This window comes from Diabrotica undecimpunctata, chromosome 8 (assembly GCF_040954645.1).
Source record: "Diabrotica undecimpunctata isolate CICGRU chromosome 8, icDiaUnde3, whole genome shotgun sequence".
NCBI classification, from domain to species: Eukaryota; Metazoa; Arthropoda; class Insecta; order Coleoptera; family Chrysomelidae; genus Diabrotica; species Diabrotica undecimpunctata.
The window spans coordinates 124049941-124075007 of record NC_092810.1 but is presented as its reverse complement, the minus strand read 5'-3'; the positions used below and the strand labels follow the sequence as shown (position 1 = coordinate 124075007).

Sequence of the window (25067 nt, the reverse complement as noted above, 5' to 3'; positions counted from 1 at the left end):
ATTGTTTGATCCAGAAAGCAAGTGGATAAGCGTCGCTAAAAATCTCTGCTATGTCATAAATTGTTATCCTCTTTCCAGGATTTTTCAATAACCAATTTTGACAACCATGTGAGTAATATTTCTTCAGAGGACCAAATACAGCTTTATCTAGTGGCTAAAGGTGATGACTAGTATGTGGCGGCAAAGTCAACAAGATTATATTATTTTCTTTTGCAAATTTAATAGATGCTAAAGAAACATGGTTGTCCATAATTAGTAAAATGGGAGATTCCTTTGTAGGATTAGTATGTTTCACAAAATGTATCATCCACTGTGCAAATAATTCTGCTGTCATCCATCCAGATGGTGCAGCACACCCCTGGGAGCCTGGAGGTGCGTTTTTAACCATATAATCTTTAAAAAATTTCCTAGGGAACACTAAAAACGGCGGAATCGAATTACCTACAGCGTTTATTGCATTGCACATGGTTACCAAAGTGCCTCTTTCATTTGAAACTATATAGCCTACTTGTTTCTGTCCCTTTTTGGCTATTACTTTTCAACAATGTTTCGTCAACATTGTATACCTGACTAGGTGTTAATGTATATTTTCATAAATCTTCTTAAGATTACTAAAGAAATTGTAACGACTGGTCGATTAAACTATATCTGACCGATTGACCGAAGTGTAGTTCAACTGATCGCTTCAAACAACAACAGGGCCTGCCAAAATTAATTACTTTGTATTCGAAAGCAACTATATATATATATATATATATATATATATATATATATATATATATATATATATATATATCAACGTATTATAATTTAACATCTATATTAAACAATTACATATCTATTGTTTTTTTAGAGATGCATTCCAGGATTTGAAAATGCAGCATTTAATGCAATAATAGCAGCAACAAATACTTGTGGGCAAGACGGACCATCTGAATATTGTGAACAAACAGGTGAAAGCAAAATAAGAAAATCATGTGAATGGTGCCACCCCAACCAGCACCACTCGCAGTTTATGACTGATTTCCACAATCAAGAGAATCCAACATGGTGGCAGTCGGAAACAATGTTGAAGGGAATCCAATTTCCAAATCAAGTCAATCTTACTTTAAAATTTGGTAAGATATGATTTGTGTATATAACATTTTACTGTTTACACCTATATTATAATATACATGAAATAATACGTTTTATATAATAACATATAGGTAATATGATTATATATTTTTTAAAGAAGATTTTTAAATTTTTCTTTTGGCCTGTTTTATATGTTATGGGTTTACAAATCAAACAATTATAATGTATAAGTAAACTTATATTTTATTATACTTTTATAAACATCTTAGAAAACCAAGCATTTGTCAAAAACCTGATAATAAGTTGTTCAACTTTCAAGGGCGTTAATAGTCACTCTCCATCAATATCACGACTCCACCAATTGCACGATCTAACAACTCTGTTTAGGTAATTTTGGGCTCTTTCGAATACAGACATTTCTCCAAGCATAGCCCTATGTGGGCCCGACTTGAGAAGCGTAGTGTCGTCAGCATATAGCAGTAGGGATTACGATCTAGCTTGAAGGCGGGAGATGTCACTGTTGTAGACTGTGTATAATATTGGAGCTAGAATTGAGCCCTGTGGCACTCCAGCTTGTGGAGTAAATGGTGAGGATAGTGTATTGTCAACTTTAATATGGATAGTCCGATTAGAGAGATAGGAATTTATTAGTTTAACGAAAGTTGTGGGTAGTCGAGCAAGGTGGAGATTTTCGATCAGGCCTGTGTGCCAGACCTGGTCGAATGCTTTCTGGACGTCTAGAAATATGCCTATGACGTGCCTCTTTTTGTTAATTGATTGTGAAATGAAGGTTGCTGCTTCAACCAATAATTTGGTGTGAAATGTTCAGCCCGGAATCCAAATTGATAATTTTGAATGGCAAAGTGAGCGTCTAGGAATTATACGAGTCTCTCCTTAAGGATCGTCTCGAAGACTTTACCTACGGTGCTTGCTAACGAAATAGGACTATATGATTCAGGGTTGGTTGGGGGTTTCCCTGGCTTGTTAATCATGACTGTGCTGGCCACCTACCATGAGATTGGAAAGAAGCTCAGCGTGAGACATGCATTGATTATATTGGTGAGCAGCGAGATTATATTCTCTGGAAGATTTTTGAGGCATCTTCTGTGGATGCCATCAGGGCCAGGAGATGTGTTTTCACCTAAGTTACACGTCTGCCTGACGGTGTCCTCAGTCACAAGGGCTACCATCGGATGAGCATGGGGCCCATGTGGGCCTGAGGGTACTAGAATATATCTTCCACTCTCCGTTCGGCTTCCCTTTTGAATCTTTCGTTGAAATTGGAGTTATTTGGGGACACGACGAGTGTGGCCGGGAACGTATTTTTGAAGCCTTCGGCCTTATCTTGTGGATTGTTAAGAATGATGTCGTTGACTTTGAGATGTGAGCGTGAGACTTTTTGGTTTAGTTAGGATTTTGAATTGGTTCCAGAATTTTGAACCCTTTTGGTAGTTTAGGCTGGCCGTAACTCTCATCCACTGTTTTTGTTTCAGCTTGTTTACATTTAACCTTATTGGCGTCGAGAGCTTCATCAAAGCGAATCAAAGTTTTAACTTTTATATTCTACTTTGATGAGGGGATCTTGGAATCTTTTATACTCTCTGATCATTTTGCGTTTTGATTAGATTTTTTCAATGATTCTTTGTGGGAGAGCTGGAGTATATAGATTAAACCGAGTTATTGGAATGGCTAGGGTTGACGATTCTTGGAGAAAATTTTCAATTTTGGAGATCCCTGTGTCCACTTGAGTACGCGTTGACATGTAGCCTAACTCTGGGAGGTTTTGAATAGTTCCCAATTTGCTTTACGATAATCTTGCCTGTAGATAGCAGTTCTAATCGGTGGAGGAGAATTAAAGTCAGTTTTGACTGCAGTGGGAGATGGTCAGAGGTTATTGAATCTCCAATGAAACATTTCTCGTCGAATTTATCCAGCATTCTGTTCGTGCATAGGATATGGTCGACTATGGACATCCCACGGTGATTAAAGAACGTGACTTTTTTATTGGTGATTCTGGAAATGGGCAGCTCTTGAAGAAGGTTTGAGAGCATTCTGCTGGGGACCTTTGTGGAAGTATCACCAAATTGAGTATGTCTGTTATTAAGATCGCCCATTAAAACCGCCTTGTCGAGTATGGAAAAGTACTCAACACGAGGTACGGAAAGGTGTATATCTGGAGGCTTGTAGTAGGAGATTATCGTAATGTTAACTGTCAGGTAGTAAATATTATGGAGCTGGTTGAGGGTCTTTGGAGTAGGGATGTGAGGTGAGCTAGGTATTCTTTGGTGGATTAGTAAACCATTTCCATGACAGTCCTGACTTTTAGGTGTATAGTAGAGAGTAGGTTATATATCCTGGTTCCCCTATATATGATTATTTATGAAATTGGGAATATATATGAATTTTAAGGCGGGTAACGGTAAGGGAGAGGATTTGTATGTTTTGGGTGAAAAGGAGGTGTTTTATTAAGGCTCTTTTCCTACCGACTCCCGCGCAGTTGACTGTCCCTACTACACAGTCGAATGTGACGATTTAGTGGTTGGGGACTAAGGTCATTTCGGCCTTGTTTTTTCTTGCAGTGGGCACTATGGAATGCCCAAACATTTTGCTATATAGATCGGATGAGTATTTCGTTATCATTTCCCTTCTGCCTGGGAGGATGTTTATAAGTAGCGTGGTCGTGAACTGTATCCCCAATTTGACGCCTAATGTTAAATTAGATGGGGGATTCCTCTTCTCAGTAAGTAGAGGTTTGGCTTCCTGGTGTGTAGTTGGTGTCTCCTACTTTTTGGGCAATGAGGTGAACAACTGGGAATAGAGGACGGTTCATTTATGCCGTCGATGGTGACGTGGTTTGGGTGGAGGTTGGCGCGAAAATTTGTGGATTCTGATTGACGGATGGAGCGGACGGAGACCTCTCATAAGGAAAATATCGTCCGCTCCACCAACTAACACGGTAAGTGTAGTTATTTCAAAATTTTGGATTTTTAAAACAAAAAGCGAATTATCACAAAGTTGCACAAATAAAATAGAACATTAATACCTAGTCATCGAAAAGGTTTAAGATAAAACGCTCAATTAAATATCGCAACTTCAACATGTTTTAAAATTAAAACTTTTATCTGCTTTTTCTCCATTGCATAATTTTGTTAGTTACCTCTTTTATCCACTCGAATCATAAATTATATGTTTGTGTTATTGTACAGTATTATCTGTTAATTTTTTAAACATATTTTCCTATCGTGTTATATAGCTGTTTTCATAATGTTCTTTCTTCCTTATCTTAAAAATTGTTTTGAGAATCCTCCACCTTTTCGAGCTTTCTAAACTAAATACAGCTATTTATTTTATTTCTTTTCCACGGTGCCTAAATAGTAATGGTATTGGCCAAACCTATTCTCTTTTTTATTTTAAAATATCTTACTATGTATATTTTTTATTAACATAATACACACCAATTGCTTTTATCTTATAAAAATAGTTTGCAAATTATTTATACTTACACCCGAAAAAGAAGAGGATATAATTGAACAATCTTGCAATAATAGTCTGAAAACAAAAAAACCTATGTCCAAAAATAGATACAATACAGTATAAATTATTAGATACCATTGTTAAATATTTTTTACATTTTTGTAAGTTTAATGTGAACTTTTTGTCTAAAAAATAAAAACTAATAGGTATTATATGAAAAAGTTGTAATAAAATATCTTTAACATAAAAGTCGCAGTTTTATTGTTTTTCACTTACAAGCAGAAATATAAACCACATTATAATAAAAATTGCATGCTACAAATTACATACTTGTTTGTAATAGGATACTTCCCCCTAGAAATTTGTTGAAACTATATACTAAGGAAACATAAATCTTTTGTCTGATCTTGAACTTATTTATATTATTAACTATGACGAATTCCTTATAAGTTCCCGCAGTCTATTTAATAATAAATTGCTCACTTGATTTATGTGGTTTTTTTCCAGATTTTTCTCTTTCATCTTTATGATTAAATTTTATTTTATAACAAAGATCTGTGTTTGGGTTCATTTGACAGTTGGTTACTCCCAAAATTACTGAATTTCGCCAATACATCAGTCATATAAACTAAAGCTGCATTTAGACGGACCACTAAAATTGCATATTTTTGGCAATATTTAGTAGAAATATTGCTTAGCGATATTTGTGAAAACAGAAATATTTACGTATGGCCTGTCAACAATAATAAAAAATATTTACTGCAATATTTCCAGCTATGCTTGTTGCATTATATTTCAGTGTTAAAACGACGAAACGAAGCGGACGAAAAATACCCCTGAAGTATTGACGAGACGAAGTCAAAAATAAGGATGTCCGTCTTTTTCTTTTGGTATACTGGCTAACGTTTTTTGAATTTTGCTGAAAACTATTCCACTGAGACAATACAGTTAAGAGCGTACGCGCATTTTGGGCCACTGCTTTTTAAATGCATTCATTTTTTTTTCGAATCCTGAGAAAAGTAATAAGTATTTTTGAAAAATTTAAACGCAGAATGAAAGTCCCTGAAAACTTCTATAATGTTTATTTTAGTAAGCTACAGGGGTGAAAAAGAAGAGAAAATTAAGTGTGATTTTTAATTTCAAGTATCTCATTTAAAAGAAACTTTTTGTTTATTCTAAGGGACTTTCGGCCCTCGGTAATAATGTAATCTTTCATTCCGCCTTTCAGTTTTTCAAAAATATTTATTAGTTTTTCGGGATTCGAACAAAAAAAAAGGAAGCATTTAAAAAGCATTGTTCCGAAATTTTGCGCCTACGCTCTGGTTGTTATAAATTTGTCTACTTACACAATTTTTTGCGAAGAAATTGATAAAGTCGAAGTTTATATTCACCAACTGGAGCATTTGATGGTGAAAAGGTTGCTACTGGAACAATAGTAGCTGCAGTGGCGCACCCAGAATTTGAAATTTTTTTATGCTACCTTTGGGTTTTAGTTTAATTTAAAGTACTAAAGATAGCAGTTCCAAAGATTCAGGTATCTATTATCCTACCTACCAACTAAAACCACCCTCTCTTACTTATGCGCAGTTGACTGTCGCACGTACCGTACTCCGAAAGTGGGATGGCCACTGTAAGGCTGACGACATTTTTGGAACACTCCCTTCTCTTATCTAGATCTTATCTATTGTTCTGAAGCTATTTTCTTGTGGCATTTTAAAGTAATTACTATTTTAATGGGAATAAGCCAAAATTGAAGGTTAAAATAAGGTTATTGACGTTTGACATTAATCGAACTTGTAAATACAATACATTTTGAAGACGGCTATCGCCGTATTCCCGTTCTCCTCCGGGAATCCTCCCGGTGCAAGGCATGCTCCTCCTCCAAACCTTTCGATTCCATCGCTCTTCTAATTCCTTCATTTCAAGAGCGTCGAGGTCTACCTCTTTTTTTTCTTCCAGGGGGCTTCGATTTGTGAAGTTTTTGGGGCCAACGTTTGTCAGACATTCTCAATTGATGTCCAAACCATTTTGAACCTCTTCTTTCTATTCTGTCAATGACCGTTTCTGTAGCATTCATGTTATTTCTTATAGATTCGTTAGTCTTCCTTTCCTGCCTTGATATTCTAGCACTTCGTCTCAAATAATCCATTTCAACTGTCAACAATCTTCTCTTCAGGTCTGCATTAATTGTCCATACTTCAGAGCCATAGAACAAAGAACTGATTCAACCATGGTTTGCCCTATTCTTTTTTTGTTCCTTTTGGAAATGTGGTGATCCCACCATAAGGAGTTCAGACATCCTACAATTTTACGTCCCTGATTACTTCGTGTTTAATTTCGGTTTCTCCCAAGCCGTTCTTAGCAATGAGTGGATCTAAATATTTAAATTTTTTCACTTGTTTGATTTCCACGTCCTCGTCTATCAACACTTCAAACCTTGCATCTGAACTGATAATTAAGTAAATATTCTGTTTTCTTCATGCTGACTTGTTACCCCCATTTTAAATATTCTCTCTATAGACACTTTATCATAAATTCTAGATCATAAGAATCTTGAGCTAGGATGACTTGGTCATCCGCAAAGTTTAGGGAGAACAGTACGTCATTTCCTATGGGGATTCCCATTCCCTGGCAGTGGTTTTTCCAATTTTGGAGGGCTGCCTCAATATATAAATTAAACAGTAAGGGTGACATACTGCATCCTTGTTTTAGTCCTTTAGTTTCTTTTATTGGCTCTGATAGTATATATCCGATTTTTAGGTAAGTAGTGTTATCCCTGTATACTTCTGTGATTATTCCTAAAAGGTATGGACTAATGTCGAGTTGTTGTTAAGCTTGCCACAATTTAAGTCTTGGAACTGTATTATACGCCTTTTCGAGGTCGATGAAGGCTAGATGTACTTCTGTACCAACCGCTATTCTTTTTTATATTAATTGTTGGAGTATAAACAAGTTATCAGTGCAAGATCAAAGATCAAAAATTCAAACGTCAATAAACTTATTTTAACCTTCAATTGCGACTTATTCCCATTAAAATAGTAATTAGATCTTATCTCTGTCATTAGCCCGGTTGGTATTTCTCTTCTTCTTCTTTCTTTTTAATGACTGCTTGGATGTAATTGTGAACACTATTCCATCCCTCCGTATTTCCCGTCATCTTTACGATCATCTCTTACAGTCACAGGGTTCATACCTATTTCTTTATACATTCTTTTTCTCTCCACTGTACATCTATTACACTCCAGCATTGTGTGAGTAACAGTGTCGGAATATTCGCAGTATAGGCATTTATCTGCATCTGGCTTTCTGAACCTATGAAGATACGCCCTAAAACAGACAATCTACCCAGTCCCTTAGGCTCGGGATCAGCATCTTTGTCCACTGAGCAACATCTTCCTTGTTGTTCCACTCTTCTTGCCATTTTTCCATTGATCTTTCCCTTTCTTTTTTTTATAGCTGTTGTCAAATGCTTTCTTCTCCCATAGAGATGTCTCTTTTCTTTTCTACTGCTCTAACAGATGCAGAGGAACACAACCCGTGATAGTCCACAAGGCCGCCGCAGATACAGTCCTGTAGGCGCATGCTACTCGCAACAGACTCGTTCTGTCTAATTTTTTATAAGCCTAATATTAGGTACCTATATCTAAATATAATGAAAACTATTATTAATTATTGCGTATTTATACAATAATTATTGTGTTCTACATATTTAAAGTGGTAATTTAATTATTCAATCAGCGTTTTGGATTTTTTGTATTGTGTGTGAAAGACAAGTTACATTTTTCTACTATTCTTTATATATTATTTACTTTATATGCCCTGGGGGGGGGTTTAACACCCAAAACCCCCCCTGGGTGCGCCACAGAGTAGCTGGTACGTGGCGACGCAATGAAAACAATTTAAAACCTATGCAAAATATACCACGAAATTCATCAATTCAAAAGCAAAAGAAATTAGAGATGAATTTATGCATTATTTTATTACTGCTTAAGGGAGGGTGTCTTGGCAAGATACGTTTTTACATTAATAATCTGCAGTAAAAACACTAAAAACTGTCAATAACGGCCAATAAAAATGAATGAACTCAAATACATAAAAAATAATTATTGGAACTTTGTTTATTTCATTAATTAAAGAAAATATAATTGCATAATTCCTTTTTAAGTAACCCATATATTGGAATTGCATTATTTCTGTCTTAGACCAATTACCAGCTAAAATAGAAAAATTAATTTTTTACATGTGGTTTAAATTCCAGTTATAATACACTAATCTGTGTATGTTATTTTTGCATCTCACACAATAAAACATACAAAAATAAGCAACGCATACAATTCCTACTAAAATTGGTCAAGATATTATATTTTTTCAAAACTCAAACCACTTCGCACTTATTGGGGAATGCTTTGATTATTTTCTTCAAATTTTTTTGAAGTTGTTTATACCAATACATGTAGTTAATAATAGGAATAAAAAATTTACTTATCTCACTTATAATGTCTACACTGTCAATACGTTTCTGGTATATCCCGAGATAAAATAAATTGTATTGCTTCATATGCAAACCAATGTACAATTTTGCCACCTTGACTTCCACTTTTCTTTTGAATTACCTTTTTGTGTTTATTTTTCGCATATGTCCTTAAACTTCTGAATTTTTTATAAGCTTCGTCCTGTGTTATATTGAATTCTGGTGCAATGGCCGTCCAACTATCTTTCTTTGCATTTATGTCCTTGTATGATGTATATTTTCTACATCCCACAACGCTGGACGTAAATGTACTGCATTAATAAAACTTATTGTGTTTTCATTTGACCACATATCCATTTTTTTTGTTTGTTTTGACAAAACCAAATTAAATTGCTACAGAGTACCCGAACCACATGCAATATTTTCCACGGCAGTTCGACTTTACCGGCAACGCATCAGCCACTAACTACAATAGTGTTCAACTACCAGCAATATTTCGGCCACATGGCTTGGCCATAGGGCGATATTTTCATTAGATGGCTGCAATGTTGCTAGCAACATACCGAATATATATTTTCGGCAACATATTGCTTTAAAAACTAGCCCGTCTAAATGCACCTTATAAGTAGGCAAAATAATAAGAATACAAAAAATATATACATCGATATACTGTATCATATGATACGTCGAATGAAGATATCAATATACCATATATATCGGCAAAAGTGTATCGATATACGAGGCCCTTCCCATATCAGTTGGCCCACCTATGAAATTTGCAGTTTAAGTCGTTTACCATAAATAAATTATACTTTGCATGTTTTATAAGTTCCCTAAAACATTACCCTTGTGGGTTTTTATTTCTTTTCAACAATAAAAAATTCACTAAACCCTGGCTATGCATTCACTGATGTCAAGATACGTTGATTTTTTTATAATTACGTCAAATCAAGAGGTAGCTATGGAAAAATGACATCAAAACTCACAATATTATTATATTGTCAGTTAATGTCACATGTATTTTGTAGTATTGTAAAGCTTTTTGCCGTTTGTGGATTGTAAAATGGATCGAGGTAAAGTTATCTATGAGAAAATTTGTTCAATCATTATTAGATTTTTTAATTCTGGAAAATCCAATTCGGAAATCGCGAATATGTTGCAATTGTCACGCTGTAGTGTAAGAAATATAGCCAGAAGATACAAAACTACAGGTTCGGTCGTCACAAAACCTAGAAATGTACGAAAAAGTAAAATAACCGAAGTAGATCAAAGGCATTAAGACGCATTATAGTGAAAAATCGACGAGCAAATTATATGGAGTTAAGCGTTTTATGGAGTGACGTTATTGGAAGACACGTTTCTAAAATAACATCTCACCGACGGGCCCACAAATTAGGATTTGGTACTTACAAAGTTCTAAGAAATGGCTAAATAGCAGATGAGTTCGGAAATAAGATAAATCATACAATTAAAAAACAGCTAGAAAGATCTGAACAAGAAAATATCGGACAAAATATAGATATAATGAATCCCGCCATGGTTACCATACCAGAAGTTTTTAAATTAGAAAAAGAACCACTAAAGAAAAAGGATTGGATAACCGATAGCATACTAGACCTTATTCAGCAAAGAAGAAATTGTAAAAATAAAGATGAGACTCGATATAGAGAAATATATCGACAAATAAGATACGAGGTTAAGCGAGCAAAAGAGACCTGGATGGAACAGAGATGTCGTGAGATGGAAGAACTACAAAGAAAACATGACGAGTTTAATATACACAAAAAACTTAACGAAATTACCTACACTCAAAGAAAAGGTACTTATGAGAAACTCCAAAGGTAAAATTATTCTCGACTTAAACGAAAAAAAGGAAGAATGGACCAACTACATAAAAGAGCTCTTCATGGATACGAGGCCACCATTTAACACCACAAAGTATACGAATACTGGTCCTAGTATTTTAAAAGCAGAAGTAGAGAAAGCCATTTAACAAAGCAAAAATTGGAAATCTCCAGGCCCTGACCAAATACCATAAGACTGGCTCAAACTTCTAGATGGCGACAATGTCTCAGAACTAACAAACATTTATAACCACATATACGATACTGGAACACTGCCACGAATATGGTTGGAGTCTACATTTATCCCACTTCCAAAAAAACCTACAACATCATCATGTAAAGACTTTAGACAAATTAGTCTCATGAGTCAGTCTCTCAAGCTACTTCTTAGGATAATTCTTAATAGAATCAAGCAGAAATGTGAAGACACAAGGGGAAATAAACAATTCGGTTACAGAGAAGGATTGGGAACAAGGGAAGCTTTGTTCTCAATGCTAACACTACTTTAACGATCATGGGAAGTACAGAAACCAATTTACGTCTGTTTTGTAGATTTTGAGAAGGCGTTTGATAGGGTTTAACATGGTAGGCTGTTCGAATATCTAGAAATGATTGGAATAGATTATAAAGATCTAAGACTTTTACAACATCTATATTCTAATCAAGAACTTTCTATTCTGGTAGACGGCAAAGAAACAGAAAAAAATTGTATTCAAAGAGGTGGTAGACAGGGTTGTGTGTTCCCCAACTTTGTTTAACGTTTACTCAGAAATAATTTTTAACGAAACCTTGGAAAGGCAATGTGGAGTTCGAATCGGGGGAGAAACTATTAACAACATCAGATATGCAGATGACACCGCGATCATGGCTGAAAGTAGATCTTCAATTCCTTATCGATCGAGTCACTAGAGAATGCTCTAATAAAGGACTAAGCATAAATACGACAAAGACAAAGTTACTTGTGGTTAGTAAACAAGACCTCGGCGCTATACAACTAATTGTCAATAATGAACCGATAACAAAAGTTAACCATTTTAAATACCTAGGATGTCGGATAAACGAGACACTAAATCCGGATGAAGAAATTAAAACTCGTATAGAAATTGCAAGAGGAGCATTTATGAAAATTAGATATATGAGCAATTCTCAGCTGAAATTATAGCTGGGATTTAAGTTCCTAAAATGTTATGTGTATCCTGTATTACTGTACGGATGTGAAACCTGAATTATGAAGGTTAACATGATGAACAAATTAGAAGCCTTCGAGATGTGGTTATATCGTAGAATGCTCAGAATATCATAGATTCAACACATTTCAAACAGAGAAGTCTTGAACAAAGTAGGTCAAAGTGAAGGCGACTTAATAAAGATGATAAAAAAGAGAAAACTCGAATATCTGGGGCATATAATGAGAGGAAGCAGATACAGGATAATGCAGTTGATACTCAACGGAAAGATCGACGGAAAAAGAGGAATTGGTAGGAAGACATACTCATGGCTCCGAAACCTTCGTCAATGCACTGGCTTATCAGCAGATGAATTAAGATGATAAAAAAGAGAAAACTCGAATATCTGGGGCATATAATGAGAGGAAGCAGATACAGGATAATGCAGTTGATACTCAACGGAAAGATCGACGGAAAAAGAGGAATTGGTAGGAAAACATACTCATGGCTCCGAAACCTTCGTCAATGGACTGGCTTATCAGCAGATGAATTATTACATGCCGCGCAAGATCTAGAACGATATCGGCAAATCATCATAAAAGCTACCCACGTCTAAAACTTGGGCACGGTACTCAAGGAAGAAGACTTACAAAGTTAGTTTTATACCTAGTTGAAAAAATTAGTACGAATTGTTTTTAATAAATTTCATTTTATTTTAGGCTAAGGAAAAGCTAGGCTAAGGAATATTACAACAAAAGAAAAATAGACTAAGATGGTCAAAAGAGCATAAAGATTGGACTCAGTCGCAATGGGGTTCAATACAATGGAGTGTTGAGTCCAGATTTGAAGTGTGTGTTAGAGACAGTAAGAGTCGCGTCTTCGCGGGAAAAATGAAGCTTTCCATCCCAACTGTTTGAAGAGAAAAGTCAAATTTCCTGCATCTGTCATGATCTGGGGTAGCATGTCATCTAACGGTGTGGGAAAGTTACATTTTATCGATGGGATTGTAAACTTTTATTATGGAACACCGTTTGACACCAGCGGAAGATTTTGTCTTCCAACAAGACGGCGCAGGTTGTCATACCTCAAAAAAGAATTTAAAATAGATTGAAGAGCATGGCATGCCACTTCTGAAATAGGTTTCTAACAGTCCCGACTTGTCCCTAATAGAAACTTTGTGGCGCAAAATGAAAAAAGCTTAGAGAAAACATCCTGCCAGGTCTGTCAACGAATTGAGGGAAAAATTGCAAGAAATATGGGATTCGTTTACATTAGAATATTGTGAGAACTTGGTAAAAACTATGCCTCGAAGAATTGTGGATGTCATTAAAAATAAAGGGGATGTAACTCAGTAGTAAAACTCACATTTTTTTTAATATTTACATATTCTATGCATTTTTTTTTAATTTATTATTATTCGGTTTAATCAATAGTTTTCATTACGTTATAAAATATTTTTTATAATTAGGAAATTCAAAAATGTTGTTCGATATATTAAAACTTCTAAAATTTACTCTGCGCTTTTATTTTTGTTCTCTAAAATTTAATTTTCTTATCAATCTAACGTTGGGCCAACTGATGTGAGAAGGGGTTCGTATGCAATATATCGATATTCTAGCATTTACATTCTATTAACATGACGCATGTGTAATTGATTTTGATGATATTTACATGCTTTTTTCCATGAAATTACCTACATTGCCCTTCTATGAATATTCGCTAATTTACTTACTAGTATCATTTTTATATCCATCCATGCGTAAAGCAAAGCCACCAAATTTGAGACACTTTTTTTGAAAAACAAATATAAAACAGCATATTTAAAAATTTTTAAAACATCTATTTCAAAAACTTAAATTTAATGTTTCTAGAACACAACAAAAAAAATAAAGCGAATAAAAGGTATATTTTTGCAAAAAATACATTTAATTTTTTATTTGCGACATTTAATATTAAAAATAAAAGGTGCCCTAATTTGGGATAGCCAGGTATCTAAACTTGAGACAGGTACCTTCATTTGAGATACTATTCAAAAAAGCCCTTTCCTTCGTAGAAATAGCAAATTAATGTGCTGGACTTTATTTCTCCACAGTCTTCATGTGTCCACCTGTCACATTGGTAACACTTTGCCCATCGTTCGCCATATCTATCGTCGGAAAATTTGCCGGTGCAAAATAAACATTCCGCGTCGTTTTCTAAACTTTCGTTGGACGATAAATCAGCTAATGGAAAGTCTTCACTGCTATCTGAGCTTGAACTCGAAGAAACTTTCCGCTTCCTTCTTGATTTATTGCCTTTTGATGTAGAAGTTTGAGCTACGTCTTCATCTGCTATTTCTTCTTCGGGCGTTGCAGTTTTTTTGATCTAACACCTTTTATTGAACTGTTTTTTTCTGGAGCAAATACACAATCCAAGTTTAGCTGGGGTACTTACTAGTTTTTTTGCTTTTTTCTTCTGCAAACTTTGCATTAATTCTTCTTTGTAGGGTGTTAGAGTAATTACTGAAACCTTTCCTGATCTGGCATGTGGTTTTTTAGTGGTCTCTCTCTTGTATGTAGGGATTCGACAGATGTCTTTGGATTCGCATTGGATGATTTTGTTGTTCATGGTTTGGTTCTATTATTTGTTCGTCCGTTTCGTTTTGTCTTTCTAGGTGCTCTTGAATTCCAAATTCAAAGTCCCTAAAAATATGGCGACAAATAGGGACCAGTCCAGTTTTCAGAAACCATTGCAAGATATTTCCATCGTCGCAGCTTTGTTATACGCTTTACAAAAATACTGGCAACGGCATAAGGCGACACAACACTTAACTGATTTTCTCTAAGCCAGTTTTCTATTTCTTGAGCGTGGTAAGTTTTCAGCGGTGCCATAAAAGCAACATCCAACGGTTGCATTTTATGTGTAGAATGTGGTGGGAGGCAAATAATCGTCACATGATTCTGTTTGGCCAAATCTATTAGAGCAACGTTTCTCGTATGAGAATAGTGACCATCAAGGACGAGAAGAACAGGGTCTGCAGCTGAAGGTTTAGTGAATTTTATGAAGTGTTGAAGCCATCTAGTGAAAATATCGGTCTGTATCCAACCTGACACATGGCATTCTGCGACTGCTCCAGTGGGAGCTCCTAGCATTAACTCTGTTTTCATATTTGTTGCATCTCCTGCAGCATTTATACATGTAATAGCAGTAATCAGCTTGCCCCTTTCTGCTGAAGTAAGTGATGAAACCTGCTTCTTCCCTTTCTTGGAAATTTCTTTGCTATGTTTGTGCTGAACAATTGTAAGGCCCGTTTCGTCTACATTGAATATACGTTGTGCAGGGTAAGTAAACTTAAGATATTCTGGTTCATACAAGTCAAAGAACTTGGATACATTTTCAGGAGTAAAAGATTTTACTCGAGCACATGACATTCCCTGAGAACTACGCATTGAAAGCGTCGGATGCCTATTCAGAAAAAGCCTCAACCATTTCTTTCCGGCTGATTTGTTGACTCCGCTAAATGGATGTGGTATTGAGTTTCGTATTGCAAGTTGAAATCCCAGTCGTTTTATATCACGCGCTCTTAGCCCGAAATAACGTTGCTCCATAGTTAGGGCATACTTAACCAACTCATTTTCTAATTCCAAAGGAAGAATAGGTCAGCGGCCAATTGATATCCCGACGAATTCTTCTGGAGTCTTGTCTGATTTCACATATCGTTCTAAGGTACCTTTTGGTACTCCAAAAACTTTTGAGGTCTTCAAATTCTTACTGTATTTACAGCCCGTATCATATCATTTGCGTTCCATTTTTTAGTTTTTGGCGGCATACAAAACAAAAAAACATATAAAAATAAAAATTTTACACGTAGTGCTAATTTGAGACACTCTCAAACTTGGAACCTACATGTATCTCAAATTAGGATTTTTTCGTTAAAAATAAAACGTATTTTTGTTGGTTATGTATGCCACACAATTACCGTTTAATTTGCATAAAATGTATTAACTAATATTAAACTAACAAAAAAAAATAATTCAAGTAAATGTAATCATCTTACCTTGATGTATTGTAAGTTTTTATAAATTCCGAAAAAAATTTGTGTAATGTGTAAATCAAAACCACTACAAGTATCATAAGTAAAATACGCTTTTCTAAGTCTCGTGAATTATTATTGATATTTCCCATTCGTTCATTTAATAAACAGCATTCAGGGTAACTTTGTTTTATCACCGCCACTTTATCTTCCATGCTAAATTAATAAAAATATTCATTGTTAAAGTAAATCGTTAAACGCTAAAATCTGTGTATTTTATTTTAGAAAAAGCTTTTGACGTTACATACATACGAATATGGTTTTGGTCTCCTAGACCCGAAAGTTTCTTTATATCTAAGAAGACATCTGAAGATGGTCCTTGGATTCCCTACCAATACTATAGGTAAGAATTTCAATTTCCATATTCGAGAACCATAAGTAAGTCGGCTTTTCCCCATACTAGAGATTATCAATTTTAATTTAATATTTCGAGACCTACTAAAAAAAATGGCGTGGCAACTCTGCATTCAAGGTTAACGTGATAAATATCGTTCCGTTACCAACACATATTTATACCAAATAAATTTCCAATAAACTTTTTGTTTTTAATAAATCAAATTCAAGTTATAGGGAAGTAATAATATCACTAACACTTTTCTAAATTCAAATAAAGACACAATGGTTAATACAAAATAGTTTAGAATGTTACAAAAAGAAATGTTTTAAACTTGATCTTATAAACCGCCGACACGTTTTTCAATATTTTACTTACATATACAGTGAGTTGAATTTAGTGTCGTGGGGAGGTACTGTGTTCTCGGGATACGTACAGTTTGAGATTTCATTGGTGTAATATGACGAAAATCATATTACATCATTGATAGGTGCACACACGCAATCTAATTAATTTCTACCTGCAGGGCCCAATGTGATCTCCCTTTTTGTTTTTTTTTATTAAGATTAATGATAAAATATTTTAAAGTATAATAAATATTACTTTTATCTTTTCTTCTTCTTCTTCATCAGCCTGTATTCGTCCACTGCTGGACATAGGCCTCTTCCCTTTGCTTCCACTAATTTCTACTCTTGGCAATTCTCATCCACTGCTTGCCCGCGACTTGTTTGATATCATCTACCCACCTCTTCTGTGGTCTATCTACTCCTCGAATGTTCTCTCTTGGTCTCCAATTTGTTAATCTCTGTGTCCATTTTTCGGGAGTATCTCGGGCAACATGTCCGACCCATTGCCACTTGAGCGTTGCTATACGTTCTGCGACATCAGTAATCTTTGTTCTTTCACGAATGTAGATATTTCGAATCCTGTCTCTCAAACTAAGCCCTAGCATGGCCCTCTTCATCGCTTTTTGGGTTGTACTGAGCTGCTCTAAGGTTTTCTTTGTAAAGGGCATGGTCTCCAGTCCATATGCAGTTACAGGCAAGATACATTTGTCATAAACTCTACGTTTTAGACACATTGGTATATCTTTATTCTTCAAGATAAAGCTTAACTTTGCCGAAAGCTACCCAAGACAATTGTATGCATCTTTTTATTTCGGCTATTTGGTTTTATTTGCCCATTTTAATGGTATGTCCAAGATATAATATATATATATATATATATATATATATATATATATATATATATATATATATATATATATATATATATATATATTATACGGTAACAATTGACTTCCCACATGTAAAGTTGTAGGTTCAATTGGCTTCCGCTGGTCAATTCGCATCCGGTATTCGGATGCCAATTGACCTCTTCAAAATAATATCAGAAACGCATAGTGGATGATATTATAAGGCTCTTTACGCGATATGAACCCGGAATCCAATTGGACCGTTTTTTGATTCGTAAATAAATCGTAGTTCGAGGCAAAAAATAAGCAGCGCCACCATCGATTTGTGTATATTGAGTTGAAGCGATATTCATGTCGTTACAGCTTAGCGGTTCAATTGGCATCTACAGGATGTGATACGATTTTGGAAGCCAGTTAGTCACTTAGATTGTCTTAGATTCCAGGTTTATAAAGGTTCGAGTAACATCTGGTCGATTCGCGTTTGAGTTTAATTCTTAGAATGGATATTTTTTGTTTAGTTTTTGCATTTACAATATATTATTGGTTTTATCTTACTTTCTTGTTATCTGCAGTCTTTTATTCTTTTTGAAAGGTTTTATAACCTTATTTCTCAGCGCCATGTGTATAATTTTTTGAAGCACATTGCTAAAACGTTGTGTATTAAAAAGCATTTAATGTTAGGGGTTGTAAATGCATTAAAAATGTTGTGAATTTTGAAAATGTGGTTTGGCGCTGTGTTAATAAGATTCTTTCGTTAAGATGCTTAGTTTTTATCTATCTCTGGTTATGCTTTGTCTTTTTTTCTGTGAAAATATTAACTAATATTATAAATGTGAGTGTAAGGTGTTTGTCGGCTTGTTTTTTTTTCGCATTCCCTGTTTAACTTTTTAACCGATCATATTGATTATTTTTGCAATTTTGACAGGGACACAAATAAGCACAGATGATACATTTTATTAAAAAAGTTGTATTTTCAAGGGATACTTCTCGGCAGAAGATGCCATCACAATCGAATCGAGGATAAAAGCTAGTATTTTATATGTAAATGAGAATGCAATCCACTCTTAACTGATCAACATTTAATATGTCATCACAGGTGTTCCGTGTGCAATGCTGCCAGGTCACCCATGTACAGCTTGGAACAACAAGAGCCATTTGCTGATCGGTTTAGGTCACCGAAACCCAACCAATTATGATTGGATCAACAGAAACAACTACTCCGTGGGCTAATACCCCTACCGGCATTGAATTATACTATTGATCCAATGGTCGCAGAACAACACAACCCATCAAGTGTGAAACGCCAAACAGCTGTTTCGGTCCGCCAGACCTTATCAGTGACGCTTGGCTTCTCCATTGGAAAGTTGTCCGTTCTGCTTAAGGGGACAAGGTCCTCTGAATCTCAAATGTAAATGAGAATGCAATCCACTCTTAACTGATCAACATTTAATATGTCATCACAGGTGTTCCGTGTGCAATGCTGCCAGGTCACCCATGTACAGCTTGGAACAACAAGAGCCATTTGCTGATCGGTTTAGGCCGCCGAAACCCAATTAATTATGTTTAGATCAACAGAAACAACTACTCCGAGGGCTAATACCCCTACCGGCATTGAATTATACTATTGATCCAATGGTCGCAGCACAACACAACCCATCAAGTGTGAAACGCCAAACAGTTGTTGCGGTCCGCCAGACCTCATCAGTGACGCTTGGCTTCTCCATTGGAAAGTTGTCCGTTCTGCTTAAGGGGACAAGGTCCTCTGCATCTCAAATGTAAATGAGAATGCAATCCATTCTTAACTGATCAACATTTAATATGTCATCACCGGTGTTCCGTGTGCAATGCTGCCAGGTCACCCATGTACAACTTGGAACAACAAGAGCCCTTTGCTGATCGGTTTAGGTCACCGAAACCCAACCAATTATGTTTGGATCAACAAAAACCACTACTCCGAGGGGTAATACACCTACTGGCATTGAATTATACTATTGATCCAATGGTCGCAGATCAACACAACCCATCAAGTGTGAAACGCCAAACAGCAGTTTCGGTCCGCCAGACCTCATCAGTGACGCTTGGCTTCTCCATTGGAAAGTTGTCCGTTCTGCTTAAGGGGACAAGGTCCTCTGAATCTCAAATGTAAATGAGAATGCAATCCACTCTTAACTGATCACATAGGTGACCTAGCAGCATTGCACACGGAACACCTGTGATGACATATTAAATGTTGATCAGTTAAGAGGGGATTGCATTCTCATTTACATTTGAGATTCAGAGGACCTTGTCCCCTTAAGCAGAACGAACACATTTCAATGGAGAAGCCAAGCGTCACTGATCAGGTCTGGCGGACCGAAACAGCTGTTTGGCGTTTCACACTTGATGGGTTGTGTTGTTCTGCGACTATAGGATCAATAGTATAATTCAATGCCGGTAGGGGTATTAGCCCTCTGAGTAGTTGTTTCTGTTGATCTAAATATAATTAATTGGGTTTCGGTGACCTAAACCGATCAGCAAATGGCTCTTGTTGTTCCAAGCTGTACATGGGTGACCTGGCGGCATTGCACACGGAACACCTGTGATGACATATTAAATGTTGATCAGTTAAGAGTGGATTGCATTCTCATTTACATTTGAGATTCAGAGGACCTTGTACCCTTAAGCAGAACGGACAACTTTCCAATGGAGAAGCCAAGCGTCACTGATGATCATTTTTTGTCTTTAACTGGGATATTATTACTCTCCTGCCTTCTACTATTCTTTGCTTTTCTCACCACTCCTGCTGATATCTCTATATTTGTGTTTCGTTTATTTATTCGTTCATAGTTTGTTATTAATTTTGCCTCACACATATTTGCGTCTTAATAATTTTAATAATATAGAAATCTTATTACCTGAATAAAGGAATCATGTTTTGTTCAAATAAATTTAATAAATTAAAACCATTTCTACATACCATTTTGAAGATAATCATAACAACTTGAAAACACTACAACAAATGAAATGGAATAAGCAGTTGTTCCACATCTCTAACGTAAGGATATGAAGAAAAATTGATTCTTAATATCGTGTGTATTTTTCACCAGCGCGAATTAGTGCTTGAAATCTACGTGGCATGCTGCGTATAAGCCTGTCGATATCTTGTTGAGGTACCTATATTTTCCCATTCTTCGATTAGAGTTTCTTTTAGTTGTTGAAGGATTTGAGGTGGATGTGGGCGCCTCGGGACACATCTATCTAACATATCCTAAAGATGTTCAATTAGTATAAGCGAATAAATGCAATACACTCTTAACTGCTCAACACATCAAGGTGTTATAGCAGGTGTTCCGCGTGCAATGCTGCCATGTTCACTATTGGAGTCACTGGAGTAGTTGTTGCTATTGATCCAAAAAGTTAAGCTTTGCTTGGGTTTTCGGTAACCTTAACCGACAGCAAATGACTCTTGTTTTCCACGCTGTACATGTGAACATGGCAGCATTGCACGCGGAACACCTGCTATAACACCTTGATATGTTGAGCAGTTAAGAGTGTATTGCAATTTTTCGCTTATATTTTATAGTCAGAGGACACAGTCCCCAAAGCAGAACGGACAACTTTCCAATGGTGAACCCAAACGTCACTAATGATAGTCTGGGTGGACCGAAACAGCTGTCTAGTGTTTCACACTTGGTGAGTTGTGTTGTTCTGCAACCATTTGGATCAATAGTGTAATTCAACACCGGGAGAGGCATTAGCCATCGGAGTAGTTGTTGCTATTGATCCAAAAAGTTAAGCTATGTTCAATTAGATTTAGATCGAGACTCAGGGGTGGCCAATCCATGGTTTGAATCCCGTGCTTCTCAAGGAAGTTCTTGGGTTTGATTTCCTTTTACGACCCTGTCCAATGCGTCTTTTATATCGACCGGTTTCTACATATCGATTCCAAGCATGATGGATGACGGAAGAACTGACGATAAAATTCCTTGCCACCTGTCGAATACTGGTACCATTTTCATTAGTAACAACAAGAACGATTTCTTGCTTATTTGTATATCATTCTGTCATCTCTCATTTTGAAAAACTAGTGTGAAACTTAACAATTTATGATGAAATGTAAAATTTCTAGAATAAAACAACTGAAAACTTTTGTTTTCTGTACTTCCACAAAATTTATTTAGTAATTGTCACTACAGCTGTTTCGGCAACTTGCCTTTCTTAAGTGATGGTTAACCTACTGTGCGTTCAGGTTATATAGTTTCACTGAACAGGTTGAGGAGGGGGGGAGTTGTTAGTCTCAAGTTCGTCATTCAGAATTGGTGTCTTTTAATTTTCATAGATTCTAATAAAGATAGCTTAAGGCTTTTATTTTGGACGTGAAGAATTTGAAATTGGTCGTTAAAAGAATGATTATGATCTAGAAGGTGAAGTGCATATGTGGATTCTGTTTTCCTATTATTGAAAGCCCTTTTATGTTCTGTTATACGTTTGTTGAAGGCTCTACCGGTTTGACCGATGTAAGCTTTTGGACAGTCTCCACAGGTGAGTTTATAAACCCCAGTGTGTAAGTGCATGTTTTTCGTTTGGCTCTTGTTGTTCTTAATATATTTAAATGCTGGTGTTATTCTTTTCTTTTGATCTGTCTGGCTATTTTAGTTAATATATTACCTGTATATGACGTGATCGAGCAATATATTGTATTGGGCTTTTTCTCTTGTGGTGGGAAGATTGATTTAAGGGCTTTCTTGAGTAGTTTTTGCTGTAACATTTTGTTTATTATGTGTTCGTTGTATCCAATATTTATTGCTATAAGTTTAATGATATTCAATTCTACTTCGAAGTTATTATTTGACATTGGGATTTCTGTCAATCTGTGGAACATACTATGCTGCTAATTTATGTTGTGCAGGATGGGATGAAGTACTGTGTATGGTTGTGTCAGTATGTATAGGTTTATGAAATACAGAGAACTCGTGTTTGTTTTCAATTCTTATAATTTTTAAGTCTAGAAAATTTATTGACTGGTTTTGTTTTATTTCTCTTGTAAATTTAATATTACTATGGATTGAATTAACGTATGATAAGATTTGGCCAAATTCATGAAACATAAAATAATGCAATGTCAAAACATGTAGCATGTTATTAATTATTCATACTTTATAGTACATTCTTAACTTTTGTTAAAGGTATTTCATACCGAAATTAAGAAGTATTCATGGTTTAGCCTATTTCTCCTTCGTGGCTATGAGTAATTGCATTAAATCAGAGTTGTGCAGCTGATTTGTAAAATGGGATTATTTCGTAAACTGTTAAGTTTTGAAGTTATTAACAATTATACCTTTTTTTTGTTAAAATCATGTAACTCTAATATTTTTTTACCCAAATAGTGCTAACTTAAAGAGCAAAAAAGTTAAACGCAAATGTATGCCGCCTATGTGGCGTATGTGGCGTCCTCAATCAGCTACATCAGTCATCAAAGTATGCATCAAATTATAATTCCTCGTACTCAAAAGCCCTCAGTCATAAATTTTAATTCGTAAAAATGTCTACAAACATGAAAGTTGTAGCGAAAAATAAAATTTTAAATTTCAACTTTAACACCCTGTATCTTTCTTAATACATATTTACATTTTAAGCAAACTGGCTTAAATGGGAATATTTTGAAGTTTAGAGTCTACTGTTTTTTTTTTTGTACAATTACTTACGGATCACCCTGTATAAAAATATGAACAAAAATGGAGCAAAAATGATATTTATTTAATACTTAGGTATAATTTATTTCATGAGAAGATAAAAATATAAAAGTTAAATTTTTAAACATCCGTTTCTACAACAAAATATTACAATGACTGAACAGATGAATTGACTCAGGTAGAATTCCACCGAAACCTTTAGGTATTATTGTCGACTTGAGTCATAAACCAATGGATGCTAAAGGTCCAAAGCCAATCGATGCCAAAGAAACCGCAACAGCGATTGATGCCAATTGGTACCGCAACAGAATTCGCTGTATATTGTGGCCCGTGAATATTCACGGATGCCAAATGGGAATACTTTTCGTCCAGAAGTCAATTGGTACTACAAAGAAATATATATACATATACGTCATACAATGAAATGACACAAAAGCATTCTTGTAAACCTGGATATCTTCCACAGTGGCTCACATGATAACAGACAGAGCAGTCCCGAAAATCAGCCTCATTCTCCCCTTCTCTAGGCCGCTAAATATAAGTTTATTTCGTCATTATTTTTAAAAGAGTTCATATTTTTTATAATAAATTGTTTTTCATGTAGAGAGATTAAATCAAAACATTTCTTAGCACATTTACAAGCTTCGCCAGTTGCATGAGACTATAACTTTAGTTTCTTTGAAACATTTTGCATCCTCCAAAGCTTTTCCTTTTCTTAGAGTTTTTCCCACAAGCAAAAGGTAATTGATCACTCGAACACTCACTCGTATCAGCCATGATTATTTTGATTATCAGATAAAAGTATAAAACGTTGTAAATAATCACTTTCACTTGAAAATAAAACAAACTAAGGACTAACATAACCTTTAAAACACAGAAACTGTAAAAATCATGTTACCCAATGTCGCATGCCATTGTTTCCAACTACTAGGATTACCTGGACTTATAAACGTTTTCCCCTGTTTGGAATGGACATGTCAAGTTGTTTTCCTGTACAGGGTTTGTTTAACGCTTATCGAGTTATTACTCTGTATTGTGTTACTCTTAGAAACTATGTAATTAAAACTACAAAGTGGTATTAAAAATGAGAAATGTCAAAAATTGGACTTATCAAGTTTTTTTCCTGTGGTCTTCAAATATAAACGAACTGAAAAGATTTCTTCATTGTAGCAGATAGCTTTTATATTGGTCCTATGTATTGCATAGGTTCACTTGATCAATACTTGAATATTTTATTCTAGGTTCAAACTACGACTATCAGTTATTATCTTTAAGAATTTACGTTAATCTTTTAATCAGTAATTTTTCAATAAAATTGGATACTGCACGCAATTAAAAAATTCTTCTGTAAAATAAAGCCTTATCCTTCTTTAGTGGTTTTCTAGGTGCGAGAATTAAAATTCCTTAACCTTTCTTCTACAAACTAGGTACATATTTCCATGTTTACGTTTTAAATTTCGAGACAACTTAAATAAAAATACAGCAACACTGTGTCCAATGTTAACATGAACAGTAGTATTAGATTACTTTTTATTATTAATTAAAAAACTATCATCTTCTTCTTCTTCTAATAGAGCTACAATTCTCTGTGCCTGCTTAACAACGACTGTCCTGTCGGATACTTTCTTTCGTCACTGCCTGATATTTAAGATCTTCCTCTACATCGTCTATCCATCTTTTAAGAGGCCTTTCTCTTGACCTATTTGATGGGGATTTCCATCTCTGGATTACTTTGACAGTTCGATTATCTGACATTCTTTCT

General features: G+C 35.3%; 1 protein-coding gene across 1 annotated transcript in view; it reads left to right on the top strand.

Annotated features, from left to right (window-relative positions):
* LOC140447946 (laminin subunit gamma-1-like) overlaps positions 1 to 25067 on the top strand; it is a 157497-nt gene that overhangs the window by 23154 nt on the left and 109276 nt on the right. The window contains exons 2-3 of the mRNA XM_072540897.1: positions 854 to 1118; positions 16330 to 16447. Of these exons, the coding sequence (XP_072396998.1) occupies positions 854 to 1118; positions 16330 to 16447 (383 nt within the window). The remainder of the gene's footprint in view (positions 1 to 853; positions 1119 to 16329; positions 16448 to 25067) is intronic.